The 20,317-nt window shown below is 48.6% G+C and overlaps 1 protein-coding gene and 1 non-coding gene across 2 annotated transcripts; one reads left to right on the top strand and one right to left on the bottom strand.

Annotated features, from left to right (window-relative positions):
• Positions 1-11,756: 11,756 nt before the first annotated feature.
• On the top strand, positions 11,757-13,836 carry LOC125546508 (uncharacterized). Its single transcript, XM_087516482.1, has 5 exons — positions 11,757-12,031; positions 12,125-12,221; positions 12,324-12,494; positions 12,589-13,217; positions 13,306-13,836. Exons 1-5 carry the CDS (start codon positions 11,849-11,851, stop codon positions 13,306-13,308), a joined length of 1,083 nt encoding a protein of 360 aa, XP_087372608.1. The 5' UTR covers positions 11,757-11,848; the 3' UTR covers positions 13,309-13,836.
• A 4,638-nt stretch (positions 13,837-18,474) lies between these two features.
• On the bottom strand, positions 18,475-18,548 carry TRNAT-AGU (transfer RNA threonine (anticodon AGU)). Its single transcript has one exon. It is a non-coding gene; the product is annotated as a tRNA-Thr (tRNA).
• Positions 18,549-20,317: the final 1,769 nt, after the last annotated feature.

Genomic DNA, 20,317 nt, shown 5'->3' with positions numbered 1-20,317 from the left:
TACTGTCGAGCAATTGATAGAAAAGCGAATAATTATGAGAATATCTAGGTATGATCATGTATATAGGCATCACGTCTGTGACAAGTAGACCGACTCCTGCCTGCATCTACTACTATTACTCCACACATCGACCGCTATCCAACATGCATCTAGAGTATTAAGTTCATAAGAATAGAGTAACGCCGTAAGCAAGATGACATGATGTAGAGGGATAAACTCATGCAATATGATGTAAACCCCATCTTTTTATGCTCAATGGCAACAATACAATATGTGTCGTTTCCCTTTCTGTCACTGGGATCGAGCAACGCAAGATTGAAGCCAAAGCTAAGCACTTCTCCCATTGCAAGAAAGATCAATCTAGTAGGCCAAACCAAACTGATAATTCAAAGAGACTTGCAAAGACAAACCAACCATACATAAAAGAATTCAGAGAAGATTCAAATATTGTTCAATAGATAAACTTGATCATAAACCCACAATTCATCGGATCTCGACAAACACACTGCAAAAGAAGATTACATCGAAGGGAGTGGAAGCGCGCGTTAAGGGACGTATACGCGATAGAGCCAGTCGCCCCAAAGTTCAACCCATGGTCCTCCTGCCCGATCACCTTTGATCGAAGGGACCATCCCACTAGCACCCGTCATGGCGGATTCACCACATTGGTTCTAGACCCAATTATTGACGGATTTCATCTCACTAGAGTCCTTATGGACGGCGGCAGTAGCCTGAACCTGCTTTACTATGATATAGTGCGGAAAATGGGCATAGATCCCTCGAGGATTAAGCCCACCAAAACGACCTTTAAAGGCGTAATACCATGTGAAGAGGCCAACTGTACAGGCTCAGTCACACTTGAAGTGGTCTTCGGATCTCCGGATAATTTCTGAAGCGAGGAGTTAATCTTCGACATAGTCCCATTCCACAGTGGCTATCACGCACTGCTCGGGCGAACCGCATTCGCCAAGTTCAATGCGGTACCGCACTACGCATACCTTAAGCTCAAGATGCCAGGCCCTCGAGGAGTAATTACGGTCAATGGAAACACCGAACGCTCCCTCTGAACGGAGGAGCACACGCCGGCCCTTGAAGCGGAAGTACAAAGCAGCCTCTCCAGGCAGTTCTCCAGTCCGGCCATTAAACGACCAGACACCGTCAAGCGCGCCTGGAGTAACCTACAACAAGACCGCCTGGCACGATCCGAGCAGGCGTAGCAATGCGGCCCCAACCCCAGCCCTCGCAAAAATGCGACACCAGTACTTCGCGTACGTAACTACGCTCTAGAAATACCATGGGTACAGGGGAGGGGCACCATCACGGCACGCCCGAAACACGGCTTAAACCGTACCAGGGGCTGCCGATTTTTGAATTTTCTCTTACTTTCAGGACTCCACTCTTCGGAAGGCCTGTTCGGCAGTTCAATTGCCGCACAAACGATGCAAGAACCAGGGAAGTAGACAAGCCACGCCGCATTACGGAACTCCCAGGTGGTCTCTATCACGAGCTGTATACCTGTTTCGCATACTATTCCGCGGCTTGCCCCTAGAACGGACATGTTAAATAGTCCAACCTTTTGCTTATCGCATTAGTTGTATCGTTCTGCTTTGATCGCAGCCCTCTTTAATAAACAATGCATAGCTTTTGTCTATTTTTGCATTACTCTTTTTTAATATATGTTCCTTAACGACATGTTGCACCCGTACACTTTGGTACGGACAAAATACGCCAGGGGCTTCAGTACCCATCAACATGGTGTGAGAAGTCCGAACACTTTAACAAGTGCGGCACCCCGAACTTATAGCATTATATGCATCGGCTCCGAATCATGTCTTGGGTCAATAGTTGGGTTTGCTCGGCTCCTATGTTTTGGTGCCTTACGTTCCGCTATATCGGCTAAGGTAGCACTAGGAGAACCACTGCGATTGTGCCCCAGTTGAGCTGGGTCGAGCACCTCAGTGGAGAATGCTAAAACTGACTGTCATGATGAAGCGAGGGCTGGTCGCTGTTCGAGAGGTTTTTCGAGTCCCTAAAGACTTATGCCGCTTAGAGAGAGGAGTCGGCTCCGTCCGGCCAAGGCGTGGATAGCGCCCCGAACTCGGTCTTCCGAATACCAGGGCTTCGCCGAAATTTAAAATTATAGAATTCTATGGCTAAGTGAGAGTGTTCACGCATTATAGTATGATTGCCTTGTTCGTTGGGCTGAGCGCCTCCCTCGAAGGACCCAAACATGGGGAAAAGAGCGCTCAGGTTTATCCCTGAACACCCCAGCACTAGCGGCACGGGGGCAGAAGCCGACGACTCGCCATCTCTCAGAATTGATAAACAGCCGCACAGAAGGTAATATTTTAAATTCCAACAGCATTGCTTAGCGCATATGAACAAGTTTTCAGCGCACAGGACAAAACGAGCGAGTTTTACTCAAAAAATACATCCTTGGAACATTCATCCGCCACAAGGCAGGCACCCTTCAGAACATCCTTATAGTAATTCTCGGGCTTGCGATGCTCTTTCCCCGGCGGTGGCCCGTCCTTCACAAGCTTCTCAGCATCCAGCTTGCCCCAGTGCACCTTAGCACGGGCAAGGGCCCTACGGGCACCTTCAATGCAGACGGAGCGCTTGATGACTTCGAGCCTCGGACAAGCCCCCACCAGCCGCCGCACCAGCCCGAAATAGCTCCCAGGCAGAACCTCTCCAGGCCACAGCCGAACTATGAGGCCCTTCATGGCCTGTTCGGCTGCCTTGTGGAGCTCGACCAGTTGCTTCAGCTGGTCGCTCAGGGGCACGGGGTGTCCGACCTCAACGTACTGAGACCAGAACACCTTCTCTGTCGAGCTGCCCTCCTCGGCTCGATAGAATGCGGCGGCATCGGACACACTCTGGGGAAGATATGCGAACGCTCCTGGAGAGCTCCGGATTCGGGTAAGTAACAAATAAGTCACGTTTATGTGTTTGCTTTGCATAAAGAATGCCTTACCCGCCGCTATCTTCTTCACCTCATCCAACTCCTCGAGGGTCTTCTGGGATTCGGCCTTGGCAGACTTGGCATTTTCAATAGCCGCCGCGAGCTCGGATGCTCGCGTCTTTGAGTCAAGCTCCAAACTCTCCTGTTTTTTCATGAGAACCTGGAGCTCTTGCCGCACCTTGCCAACCTGGGCCTCATACTTCTCCCGCTCGGTGTGCTCCGTGGCCGCCCTCTTGTCGGCCTCGAGCAGCGCTTGCTTAAGGGTCGCCACCTCAGACATGGCCCCTACAATAGCCACGATAATCCTATCATTTTCTGCAATTGCACCTTTATATATATATATATTTATTTAAACAAGGTATTTCTTACCTTCATTGTCGTCGAGCTGCTTCTTGGCACGCCTGAGCTCTTGCTCGGACCGCTCGAGGTTCTACTTTAGCGTGTCCACTTCCGCAGTCAGTACGGCGGACGCAAGCAGAGAAGCCTGCATACACATATTGACTCCTTTTTGTTAGACTCCTGCGAATTTTATTTGATCCTCTATTCGGCTTTTCTTCCCGAATGCCAAACAGAGCATCAGGGGCTACTGTCTATGCGGCAATATTATTTACACATTCTTTACTTACCTCAAAGCCTGTTAAAAGGCTAGTACAAGCTTCAGTCAGTCCGCTCTTGGCGGACTGAACCTTCTGGACCACCGCACTCATAATGGTGCGGTGCTCCTCGTCGATGGAGGCGCCTTGGAGCGCCTCCAACAGATTGTCCGGCGCCTCCGGTTGGACGGGGGTCACCGGCACGGTGGGCTTGCTCCTCTTGGAAGGAGGCCCCCCGCCGGACTCTAGAACCTTTGAAGGTTTCGGAGCGGTGTTCGGCCTAGAGCCGGACTTGGAGCCCTGGGGGGTTTCATCCCCTTTACTCCTGGAGTCCGGGAGGTCGCCTTGCGGCGCCTCCAGGACCACCTCCTCCCGGCTTGGAACCTGTTGGGACAACACTTCGGTGTCGTCCGTAGGGCGGGGGGAGGAAGCCGTCGGAAGCGAGTTCACATCCGACGAGTCTAGTGAGCCGCTCGAGGATGCATCGAGCCGGTCTTTGGGTGGGCTGCATAAACATATTCGACATAAGGGAAAGCTGTGCAATAAACGAATACTATGAATTACTCTGGTATCCGGATACTTACGATTTTGCCAGGGGCTTGGCCCTGAGCGGCCACTCCTCTCAGCCGTCGTCGGCATCGGTGGAGTAGTCTGGAGGAAGGGTTTTCCCCTTCTTGGACCCTTCGGCCTCCCCAGTTGGGGCAGCCTTCCTTTTCTTCCCTTCCCCCACTGGAGGGGGAGGGGTCTCTTCTTCCTCCTCCTCGTCTTCATGGGAGGGGTGCGTCTTGGAGTCGTCGGATGAGGGATCCGACACCTCCAGGCGCCGGGCACTCTTTCGAGTCCCCGTGGCCTTCTTCTTGGCCTTCTTCTCCGGCACCACATGGGGTGCCGGAACCAGCAACTTCGCCAAACGAGCTTCCGCTGGGCCTTCGGGCAAAGGAGCCGGACAGTTGATCTGTCCGGACGTCTCCTGCCAATCCTGTCAAAGGTAAGGGAGCTTAGATCCCGCATGGAGTCAAACTATGAAAAACTGATACCCTGTAAAAGGAAAAAAAAACAGCTTACCGCATGAGCGTGACGCTGCGTACTGAATCCGCGATCCTCGGTAGCGGATGCGGGGGCCTCGACGCCCTTGAAAAGCACCTTCCAGGCATCTTCGTACGTCGTGTCGAAGAGCCTGCTCAGAGTTCGGTGCCGCACCGGGTCGAACTCCCACAGGTTGAAAGCCCGTTGTTGACACGGGAGGATCAGGCGGATGAGCATAAACTGGACTACGTTGACAAGTTTGAGCTTCTTGTCCACCAGGGTTTGGATGCATGTTTGGAGTCCGGTCAGCTCTCCTTTTTTACCCCACGACAGGCCCGTCTCCTTTCCAGGAGGTGAGCTGCGTAGGGGGTCCGGATCGAAACTCGGGGGCTGCGACCCATTCGAGGTCGCGCGGCTCGGTGATGTAAAACCACCCCGATTGCCACCCCTTCAGGGTCTCCACAAAGGGGCCCTCGAGCCATAAGACATTGGGCATCTTGCCCACCATGGCGCCTCCGCACTCCGCCTGGTTACCACGCACCACCTTCGGCTTGACATTGAAAGTCTTGAGCCATAGGCTGAAATGGGGGCGGATGCGGAGGAACGCCTCGCACACGACGATAAACGCCGAGATGTTGAGGACAAAGTTCGGGGCCAGATCATGGAAATCCAGGCCATAGTAGAACATGAGCCCCCGGACAAATGGGTGAAGAGGGAAGCCCAGTCCGCGGAGGAAATGGGGGAGGAACACCACCCTCTCATGGGGCCTAGGGGTGGGGATGAGCTGCCCCTTTTCGGGAAGCCGGTATGCGATGTCGTTACACAAGTATCCGGCCTTCCTCAGTTTTTTGATGTGTCCCTCCGTGACGGAGGAGACCATCCACTTGCCTCCCGCTCCGGACATGGCTGGAGAAGGTTGAGGTGGGGGTGCGGGCTTGGGCGCTGGAGCTCGAGTGCGCGAGAATGGATAAGCAAGGGAGGAAGAAGGCGTAGGTGAAAAGGTGGATCCTTATCCCCTTATATGGGTGGACGCAACTACGTGTCCCCACCAGCCTGGTAAAACTCGCTTATCTCCAAGCGCCGTAATCAATGGCGCGGTTGGGTTACCCACGCCCGTATTGATGAGAATCCCGGAATAAGGGGACACGATCTCTGCTTTAACAAGACGTGCCAAGGAAACCGCCTCGCATGACGCGCTGAGGTGGGATAATGAAACGACTCGGATAAAGGCTTGGCCGTGGTGTGTCACACTACGGAGTACGTCAGCAGATTAGATTTGAGTAAATATTATTCTCTCTATGGCAATATGTGGAAACTTATTTTGCAGAGCCGGACATTATCTTTGTGTTCAAAATCTTCTATAAAGTACTTGGAGGAGGAACCCGCCTTGCAATGCCGAAGACAATCTGCGCGTCGGACTCGTCGTCATTGAAGCCTGGTTCAGGGGCTACTGAGGGAGTCCTGGATTAGGGGGTGTCCGGATGGCCGGACTATACCTTCAGCCGGACTCCTGGACTATGAAGATACAAGATTGAAGACTTCGTCCCGTGTCCGGAAGGGACTTTCCTTGGCGTGGAAGGCAAGCTTGGCGATACGGATATGTAGATCTCCTACCATTGTAACCGACTTTGTGTAACCCTAACCCTCTCCGGTGTCTATATAAACCGGAGGGTTTTACTCCGTAGGACAACATACAGAACAACAATCATACCATAGGCTAGCTTCTAGGGTTTAGCCTCTCCGATCTCGTGGTAGATCTACTCTTGTACTACCCATATCATCAATATTAATCAAGCAGGACGTAGGGTTTTACCTCCATCGAGAGGGCCCGAACCTGGGTAAAACTTCGTGTCCCTCGCCTCATGTTACCATCCGGCCTAGACGCACAGTTCGGGACCCCCTACCCGAGATCCGCCGGTTTTGACACCGACACGCTCCCAAAGGTTTCATTCCGTTTGGACTCCATTTGATATTCCTTTTCTGCGAAACACTGAAATCGGCAAAAAAACAACAATTTGGGTTGGGTCTCCGGTTAATAGGTTAGTCCCAAAAATAATATAAAAGTGTAAAATAAAGCCCGTTATCATCCAAAACAGATAATATAATAGCATGGAACAATAAAAAATTATAGATACGTTGGAGATGTATCAGTCATCAGCGGGGCCACCAGGTGGGTACAACCCACCTGGGCGCGCCAGGAGAGGGGGGGCGCCCTGGTGGGTTGTGCCCACCTAGGGGCCCCTCTCCGGTGGGTCTTGGCTCCAGAAATTCTTATTATTGGTACAAAAAATCCTCAAAAAGTTTTGTTCCATTCCGAGAACTTTTATTTCTACACAAAAACAACACCATAGTAGTTTTGCTGAAAACAGCGTCAGTCCGGAGTTAGTTTCATTCAAATCATGCAAATTAGAGTCCAAAACAAGAGGAAAGGCGTGAGAAAAAGTGGATACATTGGAGATGTACCAGCGCTCTCGGACGCATCGTCCACTGCCACTAGGCGCGAGGTTGAAGACGGGGTTGCCTGTAGGTGGGATGGGCTACATAGGGCTGGGCCGCTAGGGTAGTTTTCATCTCTCTCTCTATCTCTCCCTCTCTCTCTATTTCTATCCTTTCCTTTCATATTTAAATATATTTTAGATCAATTTTTTAAAACTGCCTATAAAATCAACTGTGAATGTAATGGATTTTTACAAAAACACATACATCGTTATGCCGATGGGATTAACTGAGACGTCGGCCCATGAACGTCGCCCGAGAGCCCCAACTCACCACAACACCATACTGAATGATGTGGTTTAGTCCCACATTGCCACGCGAGAGGCTCTCCGACCTTCTTAAATAGCAGAGAGGACCATATGCAACAAACTAATAGTGTAATAAGAACATCAATGCTCGCTTTATGAAGGAGACGATGATTTGATATTTGATCATCTCTTCATCTCTTTTACAAAGTAAGCATAGATGATCTTACTATAATAAAAATACTTTTTTTACAAGTGGCATCATTGTCACAATTTATCTTATCAAACTAGGGCACAACACTATTATTTTTCAATTTCAGAAAATCGAAGAAAAGTTAAAATTTTGCACAACTATGGTTTTACCATTTGGCACAATGTGCGGTGATTCCTTTTTGAAGGCGTAGTCTAGGAGTTGTGTATTTTTTGTTTTGCTGTCATCTTGTAACATAGGGTTAGTGCTTATCTGGTGGAGTTACTGTCGTGAGGCATGCGACCTCGGATTTTTTCGCTTTATTTCCAAGTCAATGTTGTTCGACTGTTGGATTTTGCATTCTTAATAATATATGGTTGTATGCATCATCCTGATGCAGAGGCCGGAGTTATCCTCCTTTTTTTAAACCTCGCCTAGTGGTCCATGTCTTCCGCCACATCATCCCTAGCATTTGGGCCTCGTTTGTTAGTAACACTATCAAAGTGTCATTAGACGAGGTTGACATTGTAATGAGCGTGGTCACATCTGTCAAATTTTCAGTTTTATTCAATGGGAAGACTTGAAGAATTTAAGCCGTCTCGTGGGATCTGGCAAGGGGACCCGACCATACTTGTTTTTGTTAGCAGCAGAGGGACTTTCGTGCCCCCTGAAATCCATAAGTGAGTCAACCAACTTGAGTGCGATACTTTTAGCACCAACAGCGCCGCTAGTAAACCAACTCTTATTAGCCGATGACAGCCTGTTGTTCTTCAAAGCAGATGGTATGGGTGCTACCGAGGTGAACCCGTTGTTGGATATTTATTGCCAGGTCATGGGTCAGAGGATCAATCACGCCAAATCATCTATCTTTTTTAGCAAAGGAGTACCTGACAATGTTCGCAATGATATCAAAGGTATTTTGAACGTTCCCAATGAAACATCAAATGAGAAATATCTGGGCATGTCTTCTGATATAGGGAGCTTGAAAAATGGTGCATTCAAGCATCTCAAGGACCGTATGTGGAGCAAAGTTTAAGACTGGATTGAGAATACTATGTCCTGGGCAGGCAAAGGAGGTACTTGTGAAAGCAATGGCCCAGGCAGTTCCAGTGTACACTGTGTCATCTTTCAATCTTCCCAAAGGATTGTGTGAACATCTCAACATGTTGATCAGGAAGTTTTGATGGGGAAGCAAGGATGGACATCGCAAACCTCATTGGGTCTCTTGGAAGGCTATGACACAACCTAAAGGTATGGGGGGTTTAGGCTTCAAAGATTTTGAACTTTTAAATCTAGCCATGCTTGCCAGACATACATGGAGGCTTTTGCATAACCCTGAGTCTCTAAGTGCCCTTATTCTGAAAAGTATCTACTACTCGGAGTCATCGATGTTGCATGCAAATCTTGATAGCCACCCAAGTCAGATTCGGTGATCTATTTTGGACGGTAGAGATACTCTAAAACAATGGTTGATAAAGAGGATAGTCAATGGAGAGGACACACACATTTGGAATGATAATTGCCTTCCCTGAGATGAGATGATGCGACCGTATGGGTGTTTGATTCAAGACCCACCCACACATATTTCTGAATTAATTGATGCCACCTCATCTACGTGGGATAGACAACGGCTGCAGGAGGGTTCTTTTTCATTTGATATTTCTGTCATCATGGGCATTGCATTATGCACAATGAACAAAGAAGGGGCATGGAAATCCTTATGGAAAATCCAGGTACCAGGAAAAATCATATTGTTTTTATGGCGTCTTTCAAAACAATCCCTCTTGACAGAAGATGCGAGAGCTCATAGACACATGTCATCGTTGAGCTCATGTGGTCTCTGTGGTTCACCATACTCTTAGCGACACTCGCTAGTTGAATGCACGACATCGAGGTGTTCATGGGCCCTGGTCGATGAGGAACTAGGTCAACGTTTGGTTGCTGCGATGGAACCTAATGAAATACAACGGCTCTTCTCTCTTCTTGAGGCATTATGACATGAGAAGTTTGTGTGAAGATGGCGGTCACATTATGGGCCATATGGTCGTCTCGACGCAAGGCTATCCATGAAGGAATCTTCCAAACACTGGCAACATTGCATTTGTTTGTACACTGGTTCATTTCGGAGCTCTAAATTATTTGGGAGACAAGGACTATGGGTACAACAACAGGTATTGCACCTGCGAGTACAAGAGTTCAACGTCCACGGGCACCCCCACAGGGACATGCTAAAATCCATGTCGATGACCAGGCAAAGGGGGCTCAGCATCGGCTGTCTGCAGAGATAACGCTGGAAACTACCCTAGCAGTTCCTCTCTGGTCATTGGAGGAGTTTGCGACCCTTTGACGTTGGAGGCAATAGCTTGACGAGAAGCCCTATCATTAGCAAAATATCTTCACTTGCAAAACATTGTTATAGCTTCTGACTCAAAGCAAGTGGTGACATATATTAAGCAAGGCAGCCATGGAAGGTTGGAGCAATCATCACCGAGATCAAAACTAGAGTAACTACTTTTAGTTCTAATTTTATTTTTGAAGGTCGTGCGGCCAATGTCGACGCACATAATTTAGCTAGATTTTCTCTTTCGCTAGCCGCGGGTCATCATGTTTGGTTTGGGCAACCACACGACCAAAATTCCGTCCTACTAGTTGCGGTTTTTGATTAATATAAAGTTGGCTTTACCCGTAAAAAAATTAGACGACTATCAGTGCAATTTGCAATGTCGCATACCAAAACCGGTACTGTCTTGCAAAAAATATAGGGAAACGTTTCAAGCCGGCGGACCGGTCGAAGCTTGCGCCGGTCGTCTCCCACGCGTGAACGAGCGAGCAGTGGCCCCACGCAAAAAAAACTATCCCGTGCCTTATCCCTTTCACACCGCTGCTACAGTCCACCCATCCATCCCCTACCTTATTGCTTTCTCTCTCTTGTCGCTCCCCCCCACGGCTGCCTACCTGCTCAGCTCCTTCATGTGCTCTCTCTTTTTTGTGCGCTGGTCACCATATGTCAGCGTTGATCTCGTCTTCCCCAAGCGCGGTGAGCACCAGATTCCTCTCTCTCTCTCCACAACATCACCTACCTCCAGCGGCCATGTCTTCCCCAAATCGGCTACTACCCCAGAGCTGCAACCGGCGATTCAGGATGTTCGAACCGTCCTACGAGCTCACATACAGGGCAGCCATGGCTTACAAGATCGAGGTGGACGACGAGTTGGGGGCACCAAGGGGAACACCCCCTGATGTTGCAACGGGCGGTCTGGAAAGCTACAACCGAAGTGAAAAAAAGCTTCAATCAACGATGACAAATGCTGCAACCAACCACTTCACAACAAAAAAGTTACATCCGGTGTCGCACGAAGCTTCAACCAGCGTTGAAAAAAGCTTCGAACAGCAAATGATGATGCTAGGGCTGGCTACGGCCAACAGGGGCCATGGGAGTTGTGCTCTTCGACAGCGAGGTTGCAAGCGTGGACGTCGAAGCTGCAACCGGCATGGAAGAAAGCTTCAACCCCATGAAAAAAAGCTTCAATGGATGTGGAAAAAAGCTTCAATCGCAGAAAAGCTCCAACTGGTGTGTGGAAAAGCTTCAACCGGCAAATGAGGGAGCTCCAAACCATAGAAAAAGCTTCAATCGATATGAAAAAAAAGCTTCAAACAGTGGAAAAAGTTTCAACCTAAGCAAAAAAAGCTTCGACCTGAGTTTAAAAAAGCTTCAACCGAGTGGACAAGTCTGCACGCACGAGCGTCGACGGCGACGAGCGGCGAACGACAAGGGGAGAGGAAGTGGGATGCTGCGACGAGCAGCGACGACAGGGAGAGGACGCGGGTGCTCGCGGGGCAAGAGGACGGAGGCGTGCGTGGCGGAGGCTTGTGGGGACGGAGGTTGAAGATGAAGTCAAAGAAGGATAAGAAGCCAGATCTGACGGCTATTAGAGCCCAGATTGAACGGCTGCGGCCGGACCGGCCGAAAATTCAGCCGGCGCGCCGGAGCAGAGTGCTGGCCAAAAATGTATGAAAAGTCAAGTTGTTAGCTTCTGTTTTTTTTTTACTTTTTTCTTTTGTTTTGAACATGAGAAAACGTTGTTAGTATGCAACATTTGCACTCGAACGGATCTCAAGGAAAGCGAAGAGCAGGGCCCACCATCCGATCCCGTGAACACCCGGGCCTCAACACCGGAGAGGAACTGCTCATAAGTCATAACCGCTCGCGCCCTTGGCTTCGCCCCCACCATCTGCCTGCCCCCGCCTTCTTTCAAAGTTCGAACAACCGCCTTCCCTCCTCCTCCTCCCCTCGCCTTCCCTCATCTTCGTCCACGCCAAGAACTCGATCCCCATGGAGCAATACGAGCGCGCGGCTGTTGATCCGCTCGAGGGGCAGACGGAGCAGGGCGGGGAGGATCCCGCTCCGTCGGCGGCTCTCGCCGGCGCCAAGGAGGGCGAACAGGAGCGCGTCCCCGAGACGCACAATCCCGTCGGCGCCGCCGCGTCGGAGGGCGCCAAGAAGCAGGATCTTGAGGTGATTGATCGATGGTGGTTCGGAGCGGCGGGCGACCGAAAGAGCGGAATGCTCTGTTTCTTGACGTTCTTGTTGGTTCTTTCTTTGGCGCAGGAACCTTCGCCGGAGTCCGATGAGGCCGCGGCCGCGTCTGCCAACATCAAGGGCGAAGACCGCGAGGCGTTCGAGGACCCTATGGAGACTCACTTCGGTAAGATTTCCAAACACCGGCATGTGTTTACCGATTGCCTGAACTAAAGGCTGCGGCGCGTCCGTTCTTGAATCTTGATTCATCTTGTGGCGAATTCGTCAGAGTTCCGATCAGCGGCTGCCGACGCGACGCCGCCGTACAACTCCCTCCGCGCACGGTCAAGGAAGCAGGCCGGGCCGACGAAGTTCGTCGCCGTGGGAGCTCCCGACGGTGCCGGTTCCGAGTCGCCTGTTCTTGGCGCGTCGTCGTCTTCGGACTTCTCTGCGATGGCCGGTAAGATCGATCAACAATCCGAAGCATTCAGTTCTTGGTTGCGTTCTTGATCTTGATGATTCATCTGTACTCACTGAACGGAGTAATCTGTCAGCGCCCGGCGCCACGGTGGCGATCGCGCACGCCTCGCCGCCCGACACCAATCGCCGCCTGCCGTCGCGAAGCAGGAAGCAATACTCCCCGAAGCGCATCGCCTCCGCGGGGGCTTCAACTTCGGCGGGCGCACCGGCCGCAGGCGACCCAGCTCCCCCTGCTCGAGGCAGGAAGCAGCCCCGGCCCGAGCACTTCATCCCGGAGGAGGCGGCAGCTATGGCCGGCGCCAAAGCTCGCCGGGGCAACATCGTCCTCGACAGGTTCCTCTCGTCTACTATGGCCCGCGGCTCCTCGGCTTCGGATTGGGTGAGGGACGTCACGGCGGAGGACGCGGGCCAGCCCGAGCGCCCGCGCGGCATCGAGAGCTTCAGGATCAGGGACGCGAGCCGCCACGCCGCCCGCGCCTGCGGCCTACGCGCCGCGATCAGCCGCCTCGGAGCCTCGTGCGGCGGCGCATCGTCGCCATCCCCGGCGGCGCCAGGAGAGCCCGAGGGGAGCGGGACCAGGAGGCTCTACGGCATCCTCGCCGTTCTCGGCGCTTCTCTTGCGCTCAGCGTGGCGTCCTGCGTGCTGTTCTACATCGTCGGTCATAGCAGCGAGGCTGCTCCCTCCGGAGAGAACCAGGACAAGGTAATTGTTGCCCTACTTCTCAATTCTCAGTTTCTCATGCATCTTTGACAAGGTAATTTTTGTTGATCTTTCTGTTCTTCACTGACAGTGAGCGGTCTGAGCGATTCAGGATTCAGCAAAGGGGATAGCTGCATAGTGGATCAGAGTACATTTGGTGTTCCTCTTCTCTGAAGCTCACATACCTTGGAATCCCTTATCTGTGATTCTGTATCTAGTTTTTGTCCGAATTGGTGTGGCTTTGAACTGTGGTGCAATACTGATTGTGTGTGAGTGGAATCCAGAGTTAACTCAAGTTTATCATAACCCTTCTATGCTTGCCGTTTCTGAATACGGAGTTAAGTTTCTCCTGTCACATCGCTGTAATGTAGCATACCACCACAGTGTTGTTTGTTTTGAGTTTTGATTTTGCTCACGAGGTGATTTTTAGCACTGAATTCCATCCATGCTATGCTGTCAGTTTCAATACTGAATTTTAGTCTCTTCAGACAGGCACTGCATTGTTAGCGATATGTATTTCTCAGCTCATAGATTTCTGAATGCAGAGTACTATTAATTTTTTAAACTGAAGCAGTGTATATCGAGGTGACTGTTTGCCACTAAAATTCAGAATCAGCTCCGATTAGTTCTACGGTGGTAGTTTCTGAATACTGAATTTCAGTCTCTTCACGCAAAATTTTCATGTTGTTTCTGTTCTTCAGTGACAGTTAGCGATCTGAATGGTTCAGGATTCAGCAAAAGGATAGTTACATACTGGTGCTGGCACGGTACATTAGGGGGTCACACAAGGCCTTGAAATCCCTTATCTATACTTTGTCTTTTGTTGGACGTGTCCCTGTTAGAACATAGCATTGTTTTGTCAGTGCCTTTGAACTGTTGTGCCATGGTGATTTGTGAATAACGAAAAAAAGTTCAGAATAACTCAAGTTAGCATGTGCGAGTGCCTGCGATACTCTCAGGTTGCGGTTTAGTCTCTTCAGACTCCAGATTGCCTCACTTGCAGTTTTCTAAACTCTGCCTCAGAATGTTACATCCATTTTTCGACTCACTCTTTTTTTTTAGATTAGCACATTTTGGTGTTATTTCTGTTCTTCAGTGACGGTTGGTGCCCGGATTTTTTGTTATATGCAGTCAATTTGTCCACATATTAAGATCAGAGATAATGTGCCATGGTGACTTGTGTATAACTGAAATTCAGAATGAACTCAATCTACCATGTGAGTGCCTGCGATACACACAGTTTGCCGTTTCTCAAATACTGAATGTTTATTCTCTTGAGACTCCACTTGCAGTTTTCTGAACTCCACTTCAGAATGTTATACCCGATGTCTCGGCTCGCAGATTTTGGTGTTGCTTCTCTTCTTTGGTTACAGTTGGCTGTCCGAATGATTTAGCAAAGGATAGCTACATAGTATGGCAAAGTACATTTGGTGTCCCGCTGAAGCTGAAGCTGAAGCATACAGGGCACCTGTAATTAGTTTTTGTTTGACGAATTTCAGCTAGATCATAGTGTTGCGGCTCTGAACTGTGGTGATTGTGTGTGAGTGGAATTCAGAGTGAACCGAAGCTAGCACAAGGTTGGCGCTTATAGTGTTTGGAAATCCGTGCTTCTGTTCAACAAGCCACAAAAATGCAAAGTTGGTTCTTATAGTATTTGTTCAATCGCACCGTTGTTAGTTGTAACGAGAGCATAACACTGTCTCGCCTTTTCTTTTTGAATGATTACGGTTCCGAGGTGACTGTTTACGACAAAAATTCATAATGAATCCAACAAGTTAGCACTAGATTACATCGTTTCTACGCTGGCAGTTTCTGAATACCGAAGTTCAGTCTCTTCTAACAACACATTGCTAGCGATGTTGCGGTCTCTTGGTTGCCTTGAAGCACTGAGATCAACATCTAGGCCTGCATTTTTGTGAATTACTACTGTGTCGTCATTCCACAATATAAGTGGACTTTGTGTTGAACAAAATTTTAACTTTAGCTTTTTCAATCTGGTATCGTGGTTTTTCATCTTTACTTATACAGTTTTGCTATTTCACATCTAGATGTGAAATACTATGTCACATCTAAGTCCCTTACCGTCCGATCTACTGTTGCTTGTTTATTCGTGCGAGCTGTTGATTCCGGTTCCTGGCCACGTCCGCGACGTCGTTGCGTTTTTCCTCAGCCCGTTACGTGTCCTGCACACGTTGTCCTTTTTTTTAGAACTGTGTCAGGTCTTTTGTCGGCCCACTATCCCTGCGTCCGGGCTCTTCTTTTGGCCTGTTTTTCTGTGCGTTCTCCCACTCCTTTAACCATCGCGTCACTGTTTCCAACCTTGTTTCAGTTTTGTGTTGTTTTTTTCATGTATATAAGCTACAGGGAGAACGTGAAGAGCGGTGTTCCAAAAAAAAAACGTGAACAGTATGTGCATTCGATGGAGAACTATTCGTCTCATTCTCTTCTTTCTGTTTCCTTTTCCTTTTCCTTGTTCCTTGTTCCTTTTTTTTCTCATTTGTTCGTTCGAAATTTATGATTTTTTTAAATAGGATTTGCTAAATCTCATCTTGATCAGGTTTATCAATGGCTTATCTAAGGTGATGTCCGTTGGATTTTATTGTAGTAATTTTTCACGCAACCTCTTGATCTTGTGTCGTCGGCCGGTGTATTCCCGTGTCATCTTATTTGTTTGTTCACATATAGGCCCATTCATGTTGTGCGTCCATTTTTTTTGTTGGGCCTTTTCTTCTTGTACATTTTGTTGCAGGTTCATTCTAGAGGAGAGAGTGTAACTAGATTTTTTTGTATTCTTTTTTGCATAAGGACATCATCTTTTTTAGTTAATTAAACATTTTTTGTTGTTCAATTTTTTCAAAAGTTAATTAAATTTTAAATTTTAAAAAATGCATGATTAATTTTTATTTTTGTCATTTATTTGTTTGATAAACATTTTTATTGATGAACAATTTTTGAATACACGCCTCAGGTGCAAGTCCACCATCGACTCATAATCTAGGGTTGACTTTTTTGTTCTAGTTGCAAGTCAACCATTAACTCGCAACTGGCCTGACCTTGTTTTATTCTACCTGCAACACAACCATTGATTCACAATTGCCCCTTTCATCTTTTTTAGCTGCAGTTGCAAGTCAATCATCGACTCGTAATTGGGCTCGACCTTTTTTCGTTCCAGTTGCAAGTCCACCATTGACATACAACTAGTGCTTGATCTTTTTTGCCGCAATTACAAGTCCACTCAAGACTTGCAACTGGACCCAGTAATTTGTTTTACTTGATTGCAAGTCTACGATCGACTTGCAACTGGGTTCGGTCTTTTTTTATCCAGTTGCAAATTCACTATCGACTCACAACTGGCCCGACAATTTTCTTTTCAAGTTCCAAGTCCACCGTTGACATGCAAGTGGGCACTTGATCAATTTTTTTGATAAACATTTTTATTGATGAACTATTTGTGAATACGCACCTTAGTTGCAAGTACACCACCAACTCGCAACTAGGGGTTGACTTGTTTTTTTTCAGTTGTAAGTCAACCATAGACTCGTAACTTGTCCACCCTTGCTTTTATTCCAGTTGCAAGACAATCATCAATTCCCAACTTGTCCCATTGATCTTTTTTTTTCTGCAGTTGCAAGTCAATCATCGACTCGCAACTAGGCCCGACCATTTTTTCCAACACAAGTCCATCATTTTTTTTGACATTCAAGTGGACACTTGATCATATTTTCTATTGATAAACATGTTTATTGGTAAGTAAATTTTAAATACACGACTCAGTTGCAAGTCTACCACCAACTCGCAATTAGTGGTTGAATTTTTTGTTCGAGTTGCAAGTCAACCATCGATTTGCAACTGGGTCTTCCCTTGTGTTATTCCAGTAGCAAGACAACCATCAATTCACAACTAGGCCCCTTGATCTTATTTTGCTGCAGTTGCAAGTTAACTATCGACTCGCAACTTCGCCCGACCCTTTTTCCGTCCCAGTTGCAAGTCCAACATTGACATGCAATTGGGTCTTTGATCTTTTTTTAACCCAATTGCATGTCCACCCATGACTCACAACTAGACCCAACATTTTTTTGGCCCAATTGCAAGTCCACCATCGACTTGCAACTGTGTTTGACCCTTTTTTATCCAGTCGCATATCCAATATCGACTCGCAACTCGGTAGACAATTTTGTTTTTCAGTTGCAGGTTCACCGTTGACATGCAACTGGGCACTTGATCATTTTTTGCCCTAGTTGCGAACCCACCCTTTGACTCGCAACTAGGCTCGTTTATTTTTGCCTCAATTGCAAGTCCACCATTGACTCGCAACTAGGGCTAACTTTTTTGTGTCTCAGTTGTAGATCAATCATCCACTCACCACTGGGTTTGACCCTTTTTTGCTATAGTTGCAAGTCAACCATCAACTCGCAACTGGGCTCAAATATATTTTTTCCATCCGAGTTTCAAGTCCACCATTGACATGCAACTCGGCCATTGATCCTTTTCTTTACCACAGTTGCAGGTCCACACTTGACTCGCAACTTGCATCGATATTTTTTAACCCAATTGCAAGTCGAACATCAACTCGCAACTAGGTTCGACCATTTTTTTTTGTTTCAATGTAGTTTTTAAAATTCATGACCTTTTTTTTCAATTCGTGAACATTTCTTTTGTCCATGAATATTTTTAGGAAATCAAAAAAATTTAACAAATTCGTGAAAATCATTTTAATTCACGAACATTTTTGTTCAATTTGTGAATACTTTTTAATTTCTCAAACATTGTGAATTTTTTGAATTCATGAACATTTTTTAAATTGATTGATATTTTTTAAGTTGCCAAATTATTTTTTTTCAAAATTGTGATTTAGGAAAATCATAAACATTTTTCATGTTTGCGGATGGGGTAAATTGACCTGAAAGACGTCAACCTAGGGACAAACCGGAGGACACTTTGCAAAAAAGGTGAAGGATACGAGCTGCTTTTTCATTGTATACACAGACTTGTATCAATCAAGTCAAGGCCGGTGTGGGAGGGCTGGGAGCCGGGTCTAGCTCGTGTAGCTAGCGCTGGCGTTGCCATGCAGCCCGTGTGTATTTAACCCGACAACAAACAATAAAAAAAAAGGCTAGAGAACAAACAACAAAATAGGCCAGCAAGAGGATCACAAAACACATGACATCATCTTAGATGTGAGAGATGTGACATAGTTGGACCCTTACTTATATATCAGAAAGAAAAGTTTTGACGAGACTAGTCCAGAAAGAAAAAGAAATGCTTTCATTGAGAGTTGAACTCAAGACCTCCCGCTTACTAAACGGGTGCTCTAACCAACTGAGCTATGAAAGCAACCTGTTAAGAATATTAAAGCTATACTTATCATCGGTGAATCGTAGTGGCCAATAGATAAAATAAGACCGAATCATCAGCCGGGAATTAACTTCATGCTAAAGTGTGTACTATTTTTTTATCATAAGTTGTACTAAATGATCGAATCAGCAAGCCCGGGTTCATTCCCTTTCCATGGTGACCTCAGTCAGGAAGGCGGAAATTGCGGTGTTCTTCGGTGACAGTTAGCTGCTTGAATGATTCAGCGAAGGACAGCTATATAGTGGGGCAAAATACATTTTGGCGTCCCCCTGAAGCATACGGAGAACCTGTAGTTAGTTTGTTCGACGAATCGCTGTTAGATCATAGTGTTGTGGCGCTCAACGTTGGTGGTTGTGTGAGTGGGATTCAGAAAATCAGAGTCCACACAAGTTAGCATAAGGTTCCATACCTTCTACTCTTGCAGCTTCTGAGTACTGAATTAAGTTCCTGAATAATATGCCGGTTCTGGAACGGAATCCCTTATTTTGTCCTCGTAGAGTTTGTTCCGTCACATAGCACTATAGTGTTATCGCTTTTTTTTGAATTTTCACCGGGGGGAGATTTCCCCACCTGAATTTCTATATATGGGGGCCAGAATGCCCAGGTAAACAGCATGCACAAGTACATTTTACGGGGAGGAGCGAGAGAGGAGGGGGAGGGGGGCGGCAGGCTTCACGCATCAGGCATGCATCAGGCAGCAGGAGTGTTTGCCAGGCAGCCAAGCCATGCCTCCGACGCCTGTTTTAGAGCAACAGGCAGACGCACCCGCCAAAGCACGGCGTCTTCTCTACACAACAGCAGCAGACGGGGAAGTGACGGGGGCAATCCCTGGAAGACCACCGCGTTATGGTGCTTCCAAAGTTGCCAACAACAGAGAAGGAGGAAGGTCGATCCCGTCCGCACCGGCACCGAGCCGGGAGCTTGCATAGTGTGCAACAGCTTGACGGATGAGACCGACGGGACAAACCCCACCGTGGTCCAGAAACTCTGAGCGAAGGGGCAGCCGAAGATGAGATGCTCCGCCGTCTCCAAGGGCGCCGAACAGATGGGGCAGCCAGCCCCCTCCGCGTCCACGATGTGCTTCCGCAGGAGGACGTCTCTCGTCTGGACTCGAGCCTGGACCAGGAGCCAGGCGAAGAAGCGGACGCGACTGAGAGCGTAGTTCTTCCAGACGAAGTCGGCGTACGGCGCGAGCACCCCACCAAAGTGGCAAAGTTGGTAGAGGCCAGCAGAGGAGAGCCCATCACCTTTGCCACAGCCATGGCGCATGGTCCGAACATCCGCCCTGGCAGTGAGGGCCAGCGCCCGGATGATTGGGAGGAGCACAGCGCACTCCCCGGCGCCCGCATGGTTCAGGCGGGGGACGAGGACCCCAGCAAGCCCGTGTTGAATGACGTGAGCAACGGAAACCGCAGGCATGGTGGTGTGGGAGAAGAGGGAGCTCATCTGGACGGAGAGGGCACCACCGGGCAGCCAAGAGTCCAGCCAGAACGATGTGGTGCGCCCGTCACCGACGGACACGGTGGTGACCGCCCTGTACACTGGCATAAGCTTGGCAAGGGAAGCCCAGTGCGGTCCGGGGAGCGACACCGCCGTTGCCGAGGACAGCAGCGAGCGTCCCAGCTCACCCCAAACCCAGCGAGCCCACGGCGCATCCTGGCGCGAGTGTAGACGGTGAAGGAGCTTCAGCAGGAGGCACCGGTTCTGAACCGGGAGGGCACGCACCCCCAGCTCCCCCTCCCCCTTGG

The sequence above is a fragment of the Triticum urartu genome, chromosome 3A (assembly GCF_056163025.1).
Source record: "Triticum urartu cultivar PI428250 chromosome 3A, HENAU_Tu73, whole genome shotgun sequence".
Classification (NCBI taxonomy): domain Eukaryota; kingdom Viridiplantae; phylum Streptophyta; class Magnoliopsida; order Poales; family Poaceae; genus Triticum; species Triticum urartu.
This window is presented reverse-complemented; position numbering and strand designations above follow the sequence as displayed.